The 18,244-nt window shown below is 52.8% G+C and overlaps 3 protein-coding genes across 6 annotated transcripts in view; 1 reads left to right on the top strand and 2 right to left on the bottom strand.

The window, feature by feature from the left end:
• The window catches only part of FKBP8 (FKBP prolyl isomerase 8), a 281,109-nt gene that overhangs the window by 247,571 nt on the left and 15,294 nt on the right, over window positions 1-18,244 (top strand). The gene's annotated exons all lie outside the window — the stretch shown is intronic.
• UBA52 (ubiquitin A-52 residue ribosomal protein fusion product 1) lies at window positions 155-3,701 on the bottom strand. Of its 2 annotated transcripts, none has more exons than XM_049877489.1 (5): window positions 3,595-3,701; window positions 2,223-2,336; window positions 1,915-2,001; window positions 490-592; window positions 155-347 (listed from the first exon to the last, which is right to left on the bottom strand). In XM_049877489.1, exons 2-5 carry the CDS (start codon window positions 2,323-2,325, stop codon window positions 254-256), a joined length of 387 nt encoding a protein of 128 aa, XP_049733446.1. In that variant the 5' UTR covers window positions 2,326-2,336; window positions 3,595-3,701; the 3' UTR covers window positions 155-253. The 2 variants fall into 2 exon arrangements, with proteins under 2 accessions (XP_049733446.1, XP_049733447.1); XM_049877490.1 differs by lacking the exon at window positions 3,595-3,701 and adding an exon at window positions 2,870-2,950.
• KXD1 (KxDL motif containing 1) lies at window positions 4,939-17,060 on the bottom strand. 3 transcript variants are annotated; one of them, XM_049877487.1, is made up of 5 exons: window positions 16,975-17,060; window positions 10,953-11,074; window positions 9,852-10,004; window positions 6,801-6,847; window positions 4,939-5,755 (listed from the first exon to the last, which is right to left on the bottom strand). In XM_049877487.1, exons 2-5 carry the CDS (start codon window positions 11,051-11,053, stop codon window positions 5,523-5,525), a joined length of 534 nt encoding a protein of 177 aa, XP_049733444.1. In that variant the 5' UTR covers window positions 11,054-11,074; window positions 16,975-17,060; the 3' UTR covers window positions 4,939-5,522. The 3 variants fall into 3 exon arrangements, with proteins under 3 accessions (XP_049733444.1, XP_049733443.1, XP_049733445.1); XM_049877486.1 differs by having other exon boundaries at window positions 16,941-17,027; XM_049877488.1 differs by lacking the exon at window positions 16,975-17,060 and adding an exon at window positions 16,729-16,914.

Here is an 18,244-nt window from a genome sequence, read left to right as displayed (position 1 = left end):
TGTCAGAGGAGGGTGGGGACCCCAGCCTGTTTTAAGGATGAGCTAACTAAAATTCAGGACCAAGTGGTGGGCAGAATCAAGTGAGAGGAAAGGAAGATGCCTCGCCTCAGCTGCCTCCCGCCTGAAGAGACCAGCCACAGACACCTGTTACTGCTTCAGTTCAACAGAAGGGAGACTTTATTGAGGGTCCAGGGCTATGCGGCTTGGGAGGAGGCCACCAGCGGGAGGCAGGAGAACCGGCAGAGAGGGGCCCTTATTTGACCTTCTTCTTGGGGCGCAGGTTGTTGGTGTGGCCACACTTCTTCTTACGGCAGTTGACAGCACGGGGGTGCAGGCGAGCATAACACCTGTATGGGAATGCAGTGCTGTTAGAGGTGTGGGGGTGCAGGCGAGCATGACACCTACATAATAACTGGGGCACGGGGTACTATCAGGGCACTCTGACTACCCCCGACCCAGGAAACCCAGCCCGTGTGAGTGGGCACATACTTGCGGCAGATCATCTTGTCGCAGTTGTACTTCTGGGCAAGCTGGCGCAGGGAAGGCTCAATGATCCCACCACGCAGACGCAGCACCAGGTGCAGGGTAGACTCTGCACAAGGGCAGGCAGGAGGGTCAGTGAGGGAAAGAGGTCAAGGCTGGGGCCCAGCTCTTCAGGGGCAGGCATGGCGGCCAAGTGCCCTGCAGACCAGAGCTTCCCCAAGTGCAGAGATGACAAGGACCCCTACGAAGCTCCACAGTGGATGGCCGCAGTAGCCCTATTGGCCCACCATCCTCCTTGGTAAGTCTGAGGTTCACATGTACCAACTAGGTGCCCCTCTGGGTTTTCCAATATGAGAGGCAATTTCTAAGCAGTGTGGGGATGAACCCCATGTTTTGATAGTTAAAAGACATTAGAGTCTTGTGACTGTGACAAGTCACACCAAGTTTCCTGTCATATTTTAAAATAAATGAAGTCATTAAACATCTTAAAAGCAGGACTCCCCATCTTAACAAAAAAAGACAACTCAGTCAAAAATAGGCAAGGAACCTTAACAGACCGACAGTTCACCCCAGAAATATAAATGACCAACAAGCATATGAAAAAACGCTCAAGGTCACTAGCCATTAGACAAATGCAAATCAAAACCACAAAGAGGTACACCTCACCCCCACCTACAGTTGAAAAAAACAAAAAAAGTGTTGTTAAGAATGTGGAGAAACTAGCACCTCAACCATTGCTGGTGGGAATGTAAAATGTGCAACTGCTGTGGAAAATAGTGTGACGGTTCCTCGAAATGTTAAACACGATCCTGTGACTCCACTCCCCCAAGAGACTTAAAGACCACAGAAACCTGTACATTGGTGTTTGCTGCAGCACTTTCACAACAGCCAAGAGGCGAAAACAACTGAAAAGTTCCATCAACAGGTGAACAAAATGTTGTCCATCCACACAATGAACATTATTCAGCCATCAAAACAAAGAGGCCCGATGCGTGCCACAACATGAACCACGAAGACAGTATGTTGGGTGAAGTGAGTCACGAAAGGACAAATATTACGTGAATTCACTCGTGAAATAGTGACACGACAGTCAAATGTATAAAGCCCAAACTTGATTAGTGGTGACCAGGGGCTGGGAGAAGAGAAAAGGAGAGGAAGAAACTATTGTTTACGAAGCCGTGAGTTTCTGTTTATGGTGATGGAAATCAGCAACCAATATTGGTTAATAATTACACATAATTAATAATTATGTCACGAAATTATACGTGTGGCAAATGTTAAATTAGCAACTGTGTTGTATGCATTAAAAAAAAAAAAAAAGGGCAGAATCTCCCACCCCAGACCACAACTGTATTTAAGTGTCCTCCTGGTACCAAGGAGGCTGCCAGATGACTGTCCTGGGTCCCAGGCCTCTGTTTGACCCCCCAGTACCTTTCTGGATGTTGTAGTCTGAGAGAGTGCGGCCGTCCTCCAGCTGTTTGCCCGCAAAAATCAGACGCTGCTGGTCAGGGGGGATGCCTGTGAAGAGGGAAGTGGGGGGTCTACTCAATGTCCTCCTCCCAGGGGTGCTCCGGCACTACCCCCAGCCTCTGAGAAGGGAAGGTGAGGCACAAGAACAACCCTTTGTCCTGAGACCACACAGGAGAACCATTAGCAAAGCTGGGGCGTGCTGGAGCCCAGCACCCATTCCACACTGGACGGTGGCCATGGATAGAGCTAAAGGACCCAGCCCCACTCACCCTCCTTGTCTTGGATTTTGGCTTTGACATTCTCGATGGTGTCACTGGGCTCGACCTCGAGAGTGATGGTCTTGCCTGTCAGGGTCTTCACAAAGATCTGCATCTCTGCGTCTGCTATGGGGAGGGACAGAGCCGTGAGCCAGGTAGGTCTGAGCAGCACTGGGCCTGAAGAGGCCCTACCTGCAGTGCCAACCCCCAGCCAACCTCCTGTGCCAAGCGTGGTCATTCTTGGGAAGTCTTTTCACACACACTGGACTGTAGTCTAAATGTATCCTATGACTAAGTCTCTCCATCCTGCACCTGAAAACCTGTGGTAAGCTTCATGGGGACCAGGACTGTGTTTATGATGCTCAGGCCCAGGACAGGAGGGACTCACTGTTGCTGATGGAATAACAAGTCCCCCAGGCCAGCATCTGGCTGGCCATGTCTTCCCCAGAAAGGAGCTCAGTCCCATCCTCCACAGCCTCAGCTAGCCCCTGGCCACAGGCTGCTCTTCCTGCTGGCCTGGTTGGGAACCCCATCTTAACAACCACCCCCCCCAACACACACACAAATACATCTCCCCTGCAGCCTCTATTCTCCCCACTCAAATTCCAAGCTGGGTCACTCAGCACACTGGTTTCCTTCTCTATTAAGCTCAGACTCACCAGGCCTCACTTTTTGCCTCTGCATCAGCCCATAAGTAGTAATGGCTACCACTGAGTACCTGCCAACCATGTGCCAGGCACTCCCTTTACAGATTATCACTTCATTCCTTAAAAAAAAAAAAAAGACCGGCTGACAGAGGCTATCTCTTCTTAGAAATAAACTGAGGTAGGCCTAGAGACCCAGCTGAGGGGATTTGATACTTTAACGAGCGAGGCACAGCACAACACCCGGCAGGGAGAAAATGCTGTTGTTTTGCCCGGTGTAGACTGCGACTCAGGGCAGCCTCATGTGTGCACAGTAGAACCACTCCGTGGGGTTTTTTTTCCCCCCATGGCTGTGACCTTTCAAAATCAATCACGAGGCCTTTCTGCCGAGGCATCGCTCGGACAAAAAACGCTACACTCTTGATTATCCCTCCTGCTGTAACCCGGATCTGCCCCAGGAGAACCCGTCTGCCTTGTGGGGTCGCTCGGGGCCGCGGGCCGGACGGACCCCAATCCCAAAGCCCCGCTCGCCCTCGGCAACCCCGCCCAGCTCGGAGCCCAGGCCCCGCGCGCCTCGCTCCTGGTCCCACGCGCCCGGCTGGCCAGCCCGCCAGTCCCTGCCGGCGCGGCACACTCGGAGCCGCTGCTTCGGCCTCCGACCCCCTACAGACCCCCAGAGTCCCCCGCGGACCGCCACCCGCCCCGGACCCAGGGCAAACCGCACAGGTAACGCTACCAACCCGCTCGGCCGCCTCTGTGAGGAGAAAGAGGGTGACGGAACCGGAAACCGCCGATTCGCCCCGAGGGCGCCTGCGCACCGAGCACGCCGCGGGCTGACGTCACAATTTGCGGAGCTACCAACCCCCGCCCCCGCCCTGTCGCCATTTTGAGTGAGGGCGAGCGAAGCCGCGGCCAGTGTGGGCGATCCTCGCTTGTCCGTCTTCCTGATGTGGGCTCACTCCGCTGGGGTCATGTGAAGAAACAACCGCATCTTTCAAGTGATTGGCCCTACTGACGCGGGCCAACACACAGCTGGTGCTTAACTGAGCGCATGTTAACCAGAGCAGACATGGGCGTTTTCTGCTAAAGCAAAGGTATTAAGCAGAGAGCCTGCGGGGAGAGGACGCAGGTCCCGGGAAGCCCCGGGAGGGGTGTCTGCTGGGATGACACGCTGGGGTCAGTTATTAGAAAGCACTGCCGCTGTGGGCTGACGGACGGGTTTAAGAGCAAGAATGGAAGTAGGGAGACCAGGTAGGGGCTGTGCATCCGCCCACAAAAGGGTAGGAGTCTGTGCTAAGTGGGGGCTCCGTGGGACCCAAGGTCTGTTTTGGACATAGAGCCCAGGAGACATGTGAGTGGTTTAAATGTGACAGGCCTGGGAAAGGTCCCGGTGGATTCTCTCTCTCTTTCCTTCACCATTTCTGAACATCTACCCTGTGCAAGGTGAAAGTAGATACCCTCCTGTCTGGAAAAATGCCTTTAATGATGTAATCCCTGGGTGCCCTGGATATGGGGCATCGGTGGGTCAGTGGTAGGTAGAATCCTCACCTTTAATGCAGGAGACCAGGTTTGATTCCCAGCCAAAGCACCTCATGTGCAGCTACCATCCATTTGTCAGTAGAAGCTTGTGTGTCGCTAGGTTTCAGCAGAGCTTCCAGACTAAGACGGACCAGGAAGAAAGGCCTGGTGATCAACTTCTGAAATCAGCCTTTGAAAGCCCTACGGATCAAAACAGTCCAGTCCATAACTGATCATGGGGATGGCACAGGACCAGACAGCATTTTGTTCCATTGTGCGTGGGGTCACCATGAATGCGGGCCAACTGGATACCAGCTAACAAGAACGACCAACAGGGGAGGGGGGTGATGTGGGAGTCACGGATGGCTCGGAGTGGACTGTGGAGCTATGAGTGAAGGCAGTGTTCCAAGCATTGGGAACAGCATGTACAAAGGCCTAGATGGCGATGGGAGGTCAGGACTCCCACCAAAAGCAGCCACATCTGCCCCTGGTCCCTGATCCCGATTGTCTGCAACCCCAGCTTATGTCCCTTGTCTGGGCCCAAGAAGTCACTGCCATGGGCAACCTTCCCTTTTTAGGAATGGAGTCTTTATTGATAACTTCCCAACAGCATCTGTAAACATCGGGTACAAAAATATTCCGTGAAACTCTGTTTTCCAAGAGGGCCTGGCCTGCCCATGGAGGCCCCTGGGAAAGGCCTGCTGGGGCAATGAAGTGTCCTCAGGGGCAGCCAGCCTCCATCTTGAGCCTTCTACCTGTCTCTGAACCCCCCGACATACTGATGGGAGAAAGTACTGTTGTCGGAAGAAGGGACAGAGAGACCGGACTTAGCGGGGCTGGGGTGGACGGGGGTTGTCCACCTCCAGGAAGGCCTGACCAGGGGGCTAGGAGGGTGTGGCCTGGCTCTGGTTCCTGAGAACCTGTAAGTGTTGTTCGGGGCAGCCCTCCATCCCAGGAAAGTCCCCACACGCCCAGCCTGAGGACCCCAGCTGGGCTGGGCACACCCATAGACTGGGGGAGGCATCTGCAGAACAAAGATGTTCTCAGGAGGAAGGGATGGGTGAGGGAGACCCCCACACGTCATAGCCCTGGAATCTGGACCCTGAGAGCCCCAGATGACAGATGGGACCCTGGGGAATCCAGGGCAAGGCTACTCGCCCGGCGTCTCCTCCTCGTCGTCTGTGGGGCCGTGACCATTGATGGCGGGGGAGCCAGGCCGGGCCTGGGACAGGTCCTCAAAGCCGGGGCTGAGGGGGAGTGAGATGAGGTCAGGGCTGGTGTCACAGGAGTCCGTGCTCTGCTCCGAGGTAGCGATGGTGGTCGTGGTGCTGGGCGGGATGGGGTCCTCGTCCTCGTCCTCCAACAGGGATGCCTCGGGGATGTCTGGGGAAGGGGAGAGGCTGGAGCCGGACCAGGATGGCCATCCTGAGGGCCTTACATGCCAGGCACCACAACGAGGGTCTTGCTGAGCCTGTGAGCCCACTGACAGCCCTTCCAACCCTTGGGGCATGACTTGGCCAGAGTTTAAAAAAAAAAAAGCCAACCCGCACTCGTGGCAACCCTATGCGTCAGAGTAGAACTGTGCTCCGTAGGGTTTTCGGTGCTAATTTTTCAGAAGCTGATCACCAGACTTTCTTCCGAGGCACCTGAGTAGACTGTTATTAGCTAAACATGTTAACTGTTTGCATCACCCAGGGACTCCTCCACTCAGAGAAAGAAACTGAGGCCCAGGCAGGTGAAAGGCTCCCCTTCAAGGTGAAAACAGAATACAGGCTCTGGGTCAGGCCGAAGTGGGCCCTGGGGTGGGGGCCCGGCTGTGCCCCTCCCGACTGTGTCATCTGGGTCAGCCCCCTCACCTGCCTCCACCTGGGCTCTCTGTCCTATACACGGGGCTGGTGACAGCACTACCACTGTCCCCACAGCCCTCACTCCTGGGGTGGTCAACAGCCCTGGAGCTGGGAGCTGTCCACCCATTCAGCAGACGGGGTAAAATCAGGCTCAGCATGGGGTGGGGGACCTCTAAGATGATAGTGACATGGAGTGATGATCAAGAACACGCTGGCTTCAAACGAGAAATATGTGAGTTTGAGTCCTGCCCATGCCTTTTCCTGGCTGTGCTTCCTCCACAGCCATTTCCCCTCTCTGGGCCTCAGTTTCCCCATCTGTGAGATGTTGCAGTGGTAACAGCCTGGCTCGCAGGAGTGCACAGTACATGCCGGGGTGAGGGCTGTTATCCTCATCCCACTTCCTCATGTGACCTCCTCTGGGGAGGGACCCCCACATGATAACCACGCCGCCAAAAGGACCAGCCTGCCCCTGGTCTCTGGACCTACTGCCCAGTAGGCATCAGCCCGAGACCCCTCTCAGGCCTGGCATTTGTGGGCACAGAGACTGGACTTGGGGTACAGGAGCCCCAGGGGACACTTACGGCTAAAGGCTTCGGGGTGCTGCCGGGCCAGCTTCCCTTTCAGGGTCCTGTGGGAGAGAAGGCGCGAAGGTTGATGCTGCTCCCAGGAGGCTGGGCCATGTGCTATGGCTCCAGCCAGGCAGTGGGCCCCCCCTCACTGTTCCTCCAGCAGCCCAGAGTAGAACTGCACCCCTGAGGTAAGCGCCCACCATCTACCTGTCACCCAGCTTCTGTGCCTCCTTGAATACCTTTTTTCCATCTAATCCCTAGAGCCTCCTGACCCCCTTCCCAGTAATTGCTTCTGTGGGTGGCTCGTCCCAGCCTTGTCTCTCCACCCCCAGGGGAATGGAGTCTGTATCAGGCTCTTTGCCCCACCACCCCACCAGCCAGGGCTCCTGGAGGCCAGGGCTGAGGCCCAGCATGGGGGCATACTGGGGGGAGCAGGCAGTGCCGGCTCAGAGAACAACAGTGTCCAAACCCCAGACATTGAATGCTGGCCCTTGTGAAACTCAAGTTCACGGAGAGCACGTTACAGGTTGAATTGCGTCCCTCAAAAAGAATGTTGAAGTCCTAACTCCTATACCTGTGACTATGACCTTGTTTGGGGAAAATACAGGTTTTCTTTGAAGATATTATTACTTAACAAGATCATACCCCATTGCTGTTGAGTCGATTCCAGGTCATGGCAACCCCATGTGTTACAGAATAGAACTGCTCCATAGAGTTTTCAATGGCTGTGATCTTACGGAAGCAGATCGCCAGGTCTTTCTTCCGTGGTGCCACTGGTGAACTCGAGCCTCCAACTTTTCAGTTAGTAGTCAAAGGTAAACCGTTTGTGCCACCCAGGGACCTTTAAAGATAGTTAATAAGGTCATATAGGACTAAAAAAAATCAAAATCCAAACCAGCTGCCATCAAGTTGATTTCGATTCATGACAACCCCACGTATGTCAGAAACTGTGCTCCATGGCTTTCAATGCCTGATTTTTCAGAAGCAGCTCAACAAGCCTTTCTTCCGAGGCACCTCTGGGTGGATTCAAACTGCCAACCTTTCGGTTAGCACCCAATTACTTAACTGCTTGTGTCCAGGGAGGCCATACTGGAATAGTTGTTGCCAGTTACCATTAAGTCGATTCCAACTCATAGTGACCCCACCTGTGCAGACTAGAACTGCTCAGTAGGGTTTTCAAGGCCGTGACCTTTCAGAAGCAGATCACCAGGCCTATCTCCTGAGGCATTTCTGGGTAGGTTCAAACTGCCAGCCTTTTGGTTAGTAGTCCAGTGCTTAACCGTGCCACCCAGGAGTAGGGTGGGTTCTGAGTGCTGTCTTATAAAAGGGAGAACAGACAAGGTGTCAGGGACACACAGAGGGAAGACACCACGTGAAGATGCATGTACAAGCAGCAAAGCAACGCCAAGGATCACCAGCAGCCACCAGAAGCTGGGAGAGAGTCAGGGAAGAGTTCCTCTCTCAGAGCCCTCAGAAGGAATCGACACAGCCAAGACCCTATTTCGAATTCCTGGCCTCCAGAACTGGTAGAGGTCAGCGAAAAAGAGGAAGACTGTCAAGATGTACTGGCATAGTGGCTGCAACAGTGGGCTTAAGCATAACAACAATTGTGAGGATGGCGCAGGACCAGGCAGTGTTTCATTCCGTTGGCCACTATGAGTCAGAACCGACTCCGTGGCACCTAACAACAACAGAAATGTGAGACAATGAATTCCTATTCTTTAAAACCACCCACTTGTGGCATTTTGTTACAGCAACCCTAGGAAAGAAGACAGAGCATTCACTTCCTTTTTTAACCAGCTGTTTTTCCCTTTTGGATTTTTTGCTGCCATGTTGTTTACAAAGAGCAACAAAGGGCTCTTCAGAGACCTGCCCCTTCTCAGCAGTCCAAGCATCCGAAACTGACCCTGCTGAGCCCTTTCTGCTTCATGGTCTTTGTGTGCCATTCTCTTGTCCTGCAGAGCTCTGACCACTATTTGAGCCACCTAGCAAACTCCTATTCAACCTTCAAAACCCTGACCTGCAACCTGCCAGCCCCCCTCCCAGGAGTACCACCGTGACTAGGTCCCTGCCTATGGAGTGCCTGGGTGGACACACTTATCCCCTTCCTGAGTGAGACACACAAAATGGGCAATGCCTTTGGATTTCTGCCTTCTCTCCTAAACAACACACCTATGCCAGCCCACTGAGACCTCCCCAAAAAAGACATGTTTTCATGAAGGATTTAACTAGCCTCGTCTCATGATTTCTGCTCAGAACTTGCTCAATGGAACAGTTTTTCTTCAATCTTTGGCACCAGCTGCCCCAAGTTGGCCAGTGGGTACAGCTGCTGGGACAGAGGGGAAACTGGCAGAAGTGCGGCAGCGGCAGTGGCTCGTCCTGGCCAGGGTGCCCTGTGTACCACATTAAGCCCTTCCTGTGCCCAGGAACTTTTTTGCTCATTAAAGCACATGCATCTTTCCTTGTCCACACTGACAGCACTGCTGCGAGAACCCACAGAAGTTGGTAATCTTATTTGCCCTGTGAGGAGACCTGGGTGGGGGCAAGAGGGGCAGGGGACTGGGCTTTCACTGTCTGGTCTTTCCTGCCTTGTGAATTATGTGTGCAGTGTTATGAGACCCGTTAGAAACATAAATAAATTTCAAAGTCTTCAAAATTTTTACTCTCAAATTCAGATCTTTTAAAAATGCCACCTCAAGGCTTGCAAGAGATGCACAATAAAGCCTCGTAAAAGAAATGAGCACATCTCCTGGGCAGGGACGATTCTCATCGAGGAGGGGAGGAAGCCAAGGCTCACATGGGAGCTGGAAGCAGAGGCCAGAGGTGGCTGGGCGGAGCCAAGGAGAGCAGGGCCAGGGAGGGCGGGGCTCGCAAAGGGACTGGAAGAGGGCCGGGGCAGGGCCGGGGAGGACCGGGGGGGGCGGGGCTGGGGGCAGGGCCAGGGAGGGGCGCGGCTGGGGGCAGGGTCAGGGAGGGGCGGGGCTGGGGGCAGGGCCAGGGAGGGGCGGGGCTGGGGGCAGGGCCAGGGAGGGGCGGGGCTGGGGGCAGGGCGAACACACCCACCTGATCCTGCGGAAGATGCTGTCTAGGTCCCGCTTCATCTCAACCAGGGTCCTCGTGTGATGCAGGAAGCGCTCGTTCATCTGCTGCAGGCGGGCGCTTGACAGGTTGTTGAAGTTCAGCAGCATTTCGTTAGTCTTCTCAAAGCGGTCTAGCCTGGTGGCAGACAGAGGTCTCTAGCTCCTGCGCCCAGCCTCTGGGGTGCTGTCTGACCTGCCCCTCATCCTGAACTGACCCTGCCAAGTCCTGTCCTGCTTCAGAACCTTATCCTGCTGAGCTCTACATGCTGTTGAAGTCACCTAGCCAACTCCTATTTGTCCTTTAAAACCCCAACCAAATATGCATTCTCTCCCTGCTCCCTCAAGCACACTCTGCTTCTGTTCCAACTCTCCCACTCCCAAGTTTTTCACTTTGGCCCACCCCGACCCCAAAGGGCCAGGACAGTCTGTGTGGGAGTCTCCTGGGGCTGGGGCCAGGGCCAGGTCTGTATTTGACCTAAAGAACTAGGAAAGAGTGGGGCATTCCTAATCCCAGACACATCTAGTACTCGTTCCAAGCGAGAGAGAGGTCAGAAAATCACATCTGTGCTTTGTCATACACGGAGTGTGCAGAGAACCTTCAGACCCAAGACTGAAGCCCCAAAGACCATGCTTCCACCCTAAAGTTTTGAAGGATGAACAGGAATTTGTCAACCCTCCTCCTCCACAGGGCAGGCCAGAATTAGGGTTAGGCTGAGGTGGCCACAGGGCAGAGCCGCCTCCAGAGACCCAGGCTCTGTGCAGATGCAGACGCCCAGCCCTGTCAGGAAGCCAGCCCACCAGCTCCCTGGGCACCCTGAAATCTCCCAGCAGCCCAGCCTGTGCCCCATTCTCCCACCCAGGCCTCGGGATAGGAACCTCTGCGGCCCACGCCAGGCTGTCCACAGCTGCAAACCCTTCCCCAAGCCCTGCTTCCTGTGCCAAAGACTCGCCCCCAGGCCAGGGAGGAATGTGCTTTGGAGCCAGCAGGGCGATTCGCTCATTTCCTTCATTTTATTGCCCAAGTGAGCTGGGGCAGAGTGGGCAGGGTGGGCAAGCTGGCCAGCAGGCAGCTCCTCCCACTCACATGTTCTTCTGGGCCAGGATGATGGCATTGACATCATCTGCATTCACCATACTCAAGACGCGGCTGCAGAAGACCCCTGAGGCCGAGTCTGGGGCATCCATCTCTTCTTCCTCCTCCACAGCCTGCAACGGGTAAGAAGATAGAGGCCACCATCAGCCCCAGGCATGGTGGAGGCAGGACAAAAGGGCCGGGAGCAGTCACCCACCTGAACCTCTGGGACAGCACTTCAGGAATTTGGAGGCATTGGGAGAGCTGAGGTGTCCCTGGGTGGTGCAAACAGTTAAGCTCACGGCTGCTCACTGAAAAGCTGGAGATTCAGGTCCACCCAGAGGCACCTCAGAAGAAAGGCCTGGCAATCTACTTCCAAAAACTCAGTCATTGAAAACTGTATGGAGCACAGTTCTATTTTGACACACATGGGGTGGCCATGAGTCAATGCTGACTCAACTGCAAGTGGTTTGATTTTTCTTTTTTTTTGGTGGGAGGAGAGCTGAAGGAGGTCAAGTTTGTGAAACGCTTAACACCCATGCCTGGTGCACAGTACAAGTTCAAAGAGAATCCACCAGTCAAGCCCAAACACATCAGAATCCCATGATCCCTCCCACCTCAGCAGGCCTCCTCCCTGGTTTTACTTGCCTTCACTCATTCCCACTTTTACGGGTTACCTTTGCCCCCCCCAAAAGAGGTATGTCCACATTCTAAGGCCTGGTACCTGTGAACGTGACCTTGTTTGGAAATATGGTCTTGTGGATAAAATCAAGTTTAGATGAAATCATTAGCTGTTAGGTGCTGTCAAGTCGGCCCCCGACTCATGGAGATGCCCTGCACAATGGAACAAACCACTGCCCCATCCCTCAGCATCCCATGATCGGCTGCAGATATTGATGTGATCCACAGAGTTTTAATTGCCTGATTTTTGGAAGTCAATCGCCAGGCCTTTCCTCCTAGTCCATCTTAGTCTGGAAGCTCCCCTGAAACCTGTTCAGCATCCGAGCAAAACACGAGCCTCCAAGGACAGACAGGTAGTGGCTATGCATGAGGTGCACCAGCCAAAAATTGAACCATGTGGAAGGTGAGAATTCTACCACTGAACCATCACTGCCCCATTGAGGTCATTAGAAAGAGCCCTAAATCCAATCTGGTTGTTGTCCTCCTAAGAAGAGAAGTGACACAGACACGGTGAGAAGGCCATGTGACAACGGAGGCAGAGACTGGAGTGATGCAGGTACAAGCCAAGGAACACCAAGGATTGCTAGAACACCAGAAGCTAAAAGGCAGTTCCTTTCCTAGAGGTTTCAATGAGAGCACAGACCCGTGGACACCTTGATTTTGAACTCCTGGCCCAGTTTGTGTTACTTTGTTACAGCAGCCACTGAAGACTCATACACCCACCTTTACTCATTCTGTGAGCCATCCCCAGCGCCCTCCTCACATCATCACTCACCCCCCACGTCTCCTCTCCCCGAGGAGTCTTCAATGACTACTCCCCACCTGGTTACTCCCACCAAGTCATCTTGTTCTAATCTTTCCTTTGGCCCATCTATTCCAGAACTGTCTTAGCTATCAGGTGACCTGCGCGTCTGCCGCCCTCACCACACTGTCAGCTCCACGAGAATAGAGGCACGTTGCTCAGTCTCCAGTCCCCTGCCCAGAACCGGGCTCACAGAGGTTGACAGAACTTGGTTTTTGCGGGCGCAAAGAGAATCTTTCAGATCAGATCTGACGATAGACTTTTATCAGAAAATTAAAGCCAAGAATTTCAGGCACTCGCAGCCAGGCTGTGGGTACACCAGATGGCTCTGCAGCTTCCAGCTTCCCGGGCTCAAAGATGACCATCCTGGCAGGCAACGGCTTCCAGACCAGGTCAGGCAGGACCCCAGCTTCAATACTGTCCCCCCAGTGCAGGAAAAACCTGGAATTCCAGCACAGCTTAGCTCTGGGGCCCACGCAGTTAACGGCTGACAGAAGAATCCATTTGCAATTGGTTACGATCCTGTAAAAATGGTCTAGCAGTAGTCTCTGAACCTGCCTAACTTCACAAGTAGGAATGATGAGAATTACCATCAGAACCGGCCCAAATTTGATCCCTACTGTGTGGAGATTAGACATACCAATACTCTCCAACCTTTTTACCAATTCTGTCACCAGCCATCCCTCCCATGGCACCCTCTATGTCTCTACTGGGTTCGATAATCCATAGCAATGGCCAGAGAGAACTCATATACCACGATTACACTTAAGTGGTTTATTAAGGAAGTAACAGGGTACAACTCAGGATCAGGAAGCACATAGGCAAAGTCTGGAGGGCTCCCCAGAAGTGGAGAGCACATCTCTCCCTTCTTCAGTGCAGGACCGCTCTCTCAGCTCCTCTTGGCCATGCAAGCAAGCAGGCTCTTCTCTCTGCTGTGCACAGCCCCTCTCAGTCCCCTGAAGACAGGCCTCCTCTCAGCCCCCTGAGCATAGGCCTCTCTGCCTTCAGCCTCCCCGCCATCACCAACAACTGCCACAGGGCCCCTTCTAGGCCTGATACCACCAGCTCTGCCCAGGGCTTCAAACAGGTTCTTCCTGATTCAGTCATGGCTGATGAAATGGAACTGGCACAGATCCAAATTTTTAAAACTAAGTGCTCCAGAATGGTAACCAGAATCGGTAAAATTACAGGTCAAACCCTCCTGGACATCTAATCTCCCTCTTAGGAAACAAGGGCTGCATACGTGTTGCATAGCAACCAATCTCTTGCCTGGTAGGATTTTGAGCAGAGATGGAAATAGCTGTGTCCGGCTCAAGATGGCAGCCAGCCACACCACTCTGAATGTATGTCGCTCTCCACATTCCTACCAATAATCCAAACTCATGCATCAGGCTCCTGAAAGGGCTCACTACACCTCTTCTGAGTCTCCCACTCCGGGGCTTCAATTCATAATTTTTCTTGTTCTGCAGCACCAAAATTTTAAAAATTTGGGTCTGTGCCAGTTTCACTTCACCAGCCACTAATGAACTGGTTTGAACCAGTTCAAAGCCCTGGCCCTGGCTCAGGGCCCCTTTCAGGCCTGTCACTTAACACAGCCCTTGACCTGTGTTACAGCTCTTTGAGGAGGTCCCTCACCTCCTTTCTCTCTCTGCTGCTTCTCTCTTCTTGCCTTTTCTCCTTTCCACTTCTTCCTTCTTTCTGTCTGCCAACCTTTGTGGAATTGTCTGCACATATAAGCAAACTCCTGGTCAATTTCAAAGTATGGCCCTCCCACCAGAGCCATGAACTGACCAATCCCCTCCTGGTAGACCACAAACCGTAAACACTTCTTCTCTGTAAATATACTGACCAATCCCTGCAAGGTGCACACTAATTACAGGGCAGGCTACAGCCCAGGGCCAAAACAAAAAGTCAAGTTGTTTATAAGTCAAGTTTGGGAAATGTCCATCAACCTGGACAAAATTAACAAACCCTCTGGGGAAGAAAACTAGGGCAAAGGTAACTCCTCGAGCCTTAGGAAAAAGCTCTCAAGCTATTTTTCCAAGAACCAAGGCAAAAGGCCACACAAAAGAACTCATTTCACCAGAAGTCTACAGGTGAGGCAGTGATGTTTCAGTGGTAGAATAGAACCTTCGCCTTCCATGTGAGAGACCTGGGTTTGATTCCCAGCCAATTCACCTCATGAGCAGCTACCACCTGTCTGCCAGTGGTGGGTTGCATGTTGCTATGATGCTGAACGTATTTCAGTGTAGCTGCCAGACTTAAGATAAAGTCCCTGGATGGTGCAAATGGTTTGCACTTGACTACTAACCTAATGGTTGGCGTTTCACTACTACCCAGTAGCACCATAGAAGAAAACCCTGGCAATCTGCTTCTATAAAGATTACAGCCAAGAAAACCCTATGAAGCAGTTCTACTCTGTCACTTGGGGCTACGATTAGTCAGAATCAACTTGACAGCAACGGGCTTGCCTTTTTTTTTTTTAGGTTACCTGACTAAGACAGACTAGGAAGAAAGGCCTGGCAATTGACATCCAAAAATCAGCCAGTGAAAACCCTATGGATCACAAGGGTCTTACTGTAACTGATCATTGAGATGGTGCAGGACTGGGCGGCATTTTGTTGTGTTGTGCATGAAGTCACCATGAGTTGGAGCCAACTCAACAACAGCTAACAAGATCCACACACAGGATCATGAAGGGCCTTCAGAGCCTACTTAACCCACACTCCCATTTCCTGAACAGCTGCTGTATACCAAGCACAGCACCAAGCTCACACACTGGAAACTGCTATCATCCTTATTTACAGATGAGAAAACTGAGGTTCAGAGAGACTGAGTCACAAACTCAAATGCCCAAGGTCTGCAGGTTCCACAAAGGGGTGAATCTGAGCAAGTGCTCAGTATCTGTCCATGGAGGAGCAGTTGCTTCTTACAGCAGCTGATTTCTCACAGACTTCTGATTTTTTTTTCCAAGTAGAAACAGAAATCGAGATTTTTTTTTTCACGTGAAATTGCCTCATTTACAAATGCTAGCAACCAGTTTGGTTTTTTCCCCCAAAATATGCTGGAGGCCAAAGAGTAGCTACTGGTATCCTGAACCTGGCTACCAATTTGCATCCCTGTACACTTTCCAGGAAGGTCCCTGGGAGGTGCAAAAGGTTCGTGTTCGACTACGAACTCAAAGGTTGGCAGTTAGAACCTACCCAGCAGTGCCATGGAAGAAAGGCCTGGTAATCTGCTGCCCTAAAGATGACAACCATTGAAAAACCTATGAAGCTCAGTTTTACTCTGTAACATATACAGGGTTACCAAGAGTCTGAATCAACTCCATAGCAACAGGTTTGGTTTTTCCTTTTTCTTTTTGGTTTTATGCCTTCCAGGAGCAACTGCCGCAGCTGTCAAAGCCCTCCCCTCTTCCAATAATTGCTGTTTTTTGAGCTCCTACTGCACCAGGCGTGAACACCTGTGGTCTCAGTATTTCCAAGGAAGCATGGTGACCCATGGTATGAAGACGGCATTTGGGCTTAAAGAGCAGGGTAACATGGTAGGAGGCCCACAGCTAGCACTTGGCAGACACAGGTGCTGCAGGAAATGGTCCACTTCAAAGCAGGACTTTTGCCTGTCTCTGGCTCCCACGTGTGAGGCCTGAGGAGTTCATGCCCCTCTCCAGCTGCCTGTCTTAGGAAGTCCTCTCTGACTAGCGGAGCAGAAAAAAACCCAGCAGGGGATCTCTCTCCTCCCTTCCCTGCTCTAAACATATTATGGATGGGAGAAACCGGCATTGGAAAGTTTGTGTGACCTTGGGCAAGTCACCTCACCTCTCTGTTTTCTCACCCAGAAAACGAGAATAATGATGAGTGAGGGTGTCACATCGCTGTCTGATCGCTGTCTGTGAAGACTGGGGACAATGGAGATTAGAGAGGGGTCAGAGGATGCTGATTCTCCAGCGGGGTTTTGGAGACGTCCTGGGGCGGGGCCCACAAGCTGGTATTTTAACGAGTGCTCCCCCGCCAAGTGCCAAGAATACGAGCAAACATTTGTACGGCGTTGCATATAATTCTCGATCACTTCTATGAGGCAGGGAATATTGTGCCTAAGGGAAACCTCGGTATCTTGCCCAAGGTCACATGTCAAGGCGCCGCGACTCCACCCAAGTCTTGGAGCAAAAGCGCCCGGACTTCGCGACCCGATCTCAGGACAACCCTCGAGTCGGACGAGGTTCGCACATCCCTCGCCCCCCACTACAAAGCAGGAAAACTTGGGCGAAAGCCCGGCAACTCCTGGCTTCAGGTGACAAAGCACAACCTGAACAGAAACGGCCCCAGCTTCCGCTCCTCGGATCGGGATCCGTCCTGCGGCGTCACTCGCGCACCCACTGCGCAGACAAGGAAACTGAGGCCTGTGCACGCAGGAGGGGGGTCCTGATGTGGCCAGCGGCGCGCCCCACCCCGCGGCAGCCCGAGGGCCGCGCCCGACCAGACCCAGCTTCCTCGACGCCCCGGAGCCCCCGTCCCCACCCCAGCCTCGGTCCAGCGGCGGCTGTGGCGGCACCTGCACATCTGGCGGTCTTGCTCTCGCTTCCGGGATGGCGTCCGCGCCGCCGCGACGACACCACGCACCGTGCGTGCGAGCGCGCAAGGCAGTGACGTGAACTTGGACTCCGTGCGTGCGTGCGTGCGTGTGAGGAGGTGCAACCGGAAGGGCGGGGCTTAGACGCAGCCACCCCCTTTCACCGGTGCGTCCGAATAAATAGCCAATCAAATAATCCTATTTGTGCCTGCGCTGCGCTCCGAGGAAGCCCGGAAGTGGGGAAACGTGAGAGACACTTCCTCCATTTTATGGATTGGTAGGCTGAATCTCTATCAGGGCTTCGAATGGGTTCAGTCATGGCAGACGAACTCTGAGTAGATATGTATGTTTACAATTTCGAAATCCTGTAATGAGAGACTTGGAAGAGGCATAGTGAGCCGTTTTAGGTGCCTCATGCTTAAGACTGAATTATCGGCAGAATTGTGGAGAGCGACAGGAGCTCTGGTGGCGAAGTGGTTAAAGCGACCAACTGCTAACCATAAGGTTGGTGGTTCGTAACCATCAGTGGCACCTGGGGAGAAAGATGTGGCAGTCTGCTTCAGTAGAGATTTACAGCCTTGGAAATCCTACGGGGTCACTATGAGTCAGAATCAATTCAAAGGCAGTGTGTTTGGTGGAGAGTGACACATTCAAAACAGCATGGTTGGCTGCCATCTTTGAGCTGGGCAGTGCTGTTTCTGGCTATGCTCAAAATCCCAGCGTCAAGAGATTCGGTTGCTACGCAACGTGTATGCTGCTCCTGCTTTTTAAGAGGGAGATTAAGTTTCCAGCAGGGCTTCAACCTGTAATTTTTACCATTCTGGGTATCATTCTGGTTCACCCAAATTCTAAAAATTTGGATCTGGTTCAGTTTCTCTTCATCAGCCATGACTTAACCTGGAAGAACCGTTTGGAAGCCCTGGTTCTGAAAAGCAGCAAGTACTGCCTTGAGGCCATACAATGTTCCAGTGGCCTTAGATACACCCAGACCCTGGTACCCTGCTTTCCAGACTAAGAATTAGCGTCACCTGGGTTCCAAAATCCCTGCTCCACCTTTGGAGACCTTTTGCAAGTGCAGGAACCCAGTCAAGAGCTTTCTTGGGATTTAGTTGTTGTGTCTTTTTAATCTCCTCCAGCCCATGCAGTTCTTCAGTCTCTCCTCATCTTTTGTGATATTAATACTTGTGAAGAGTACTGCTCAGTTTTGTAGAATGTCCCTCAACATCAGTTTGTCCCGTGTTTCCTCGTGATT

Source organism: Elephas maximus, chromosome 3, assembly GCF_024166365.1.
Source record: "Elephas maximus indicus isolate mEleMax1 chromosome 3, mEleMax1 primary haplotype, whole genome shotgun sequence".
NCBI lineage: Eukaryota > Metazoa > Chordata > Mammalia > Proboscidea > Elephantidae > Elephas > Elephas maximus.
This window is presented reverse-complemented; position numbering and strand designations above follow the sequence as displayed.

What these genes read in the sequence shown, in the direction of transcription:
- UBA52 (XM_049877490.1), bottom strand. Translation starts at nt 2,939, where the DNA reads ATGGTTGGCAGGTACTCAGTGGTAGCCATTACTACTTATGGGCTGATG. An exon ending in GAGGCAAAAAGTGAGGCCTG is followed by an intron (nt 2,337 to 2,869) that starts GTGAGTCTGAGC and finishes CCCTCCCCATAG; the next exon opens with CAGACGCAGAGATGCAGATC. An exon ending in GACAAGATGATCTGCCGCAA is followed by an intron (nt 348 to 489) that starts GTATGTGCCCAC and finishes ATTCCCATACAG; the next exon opens with GTGTTATGCTCGCCTGCACC.
- KXD1 (XM_049877486.1), bottom strand. Translation starts at nt 16,982, where the DNA reads ATGTGCAGGTGCCGCCACAGCCGCCGCTGGACCGAGGCTGGG. An exon ending in AGCATCTTCCGCAGGATCAG is followed by an intron (nt 6,848 to 9,851) that starts GTGGGTGTGTTC and finishes TCTCTCCCACAG; the next exon opens with GACCCTGAAAGGGAAGCTGG. An exon ending in GCACCCCGAAGCCTTTAGCC is followed by an intron (nt 5,756 to 6,800) that starts GTAAGTGTCCCC and finishes CCCCTTCCCCAG; the next exon opens with ACATCCCCGAGGCATCCCTG.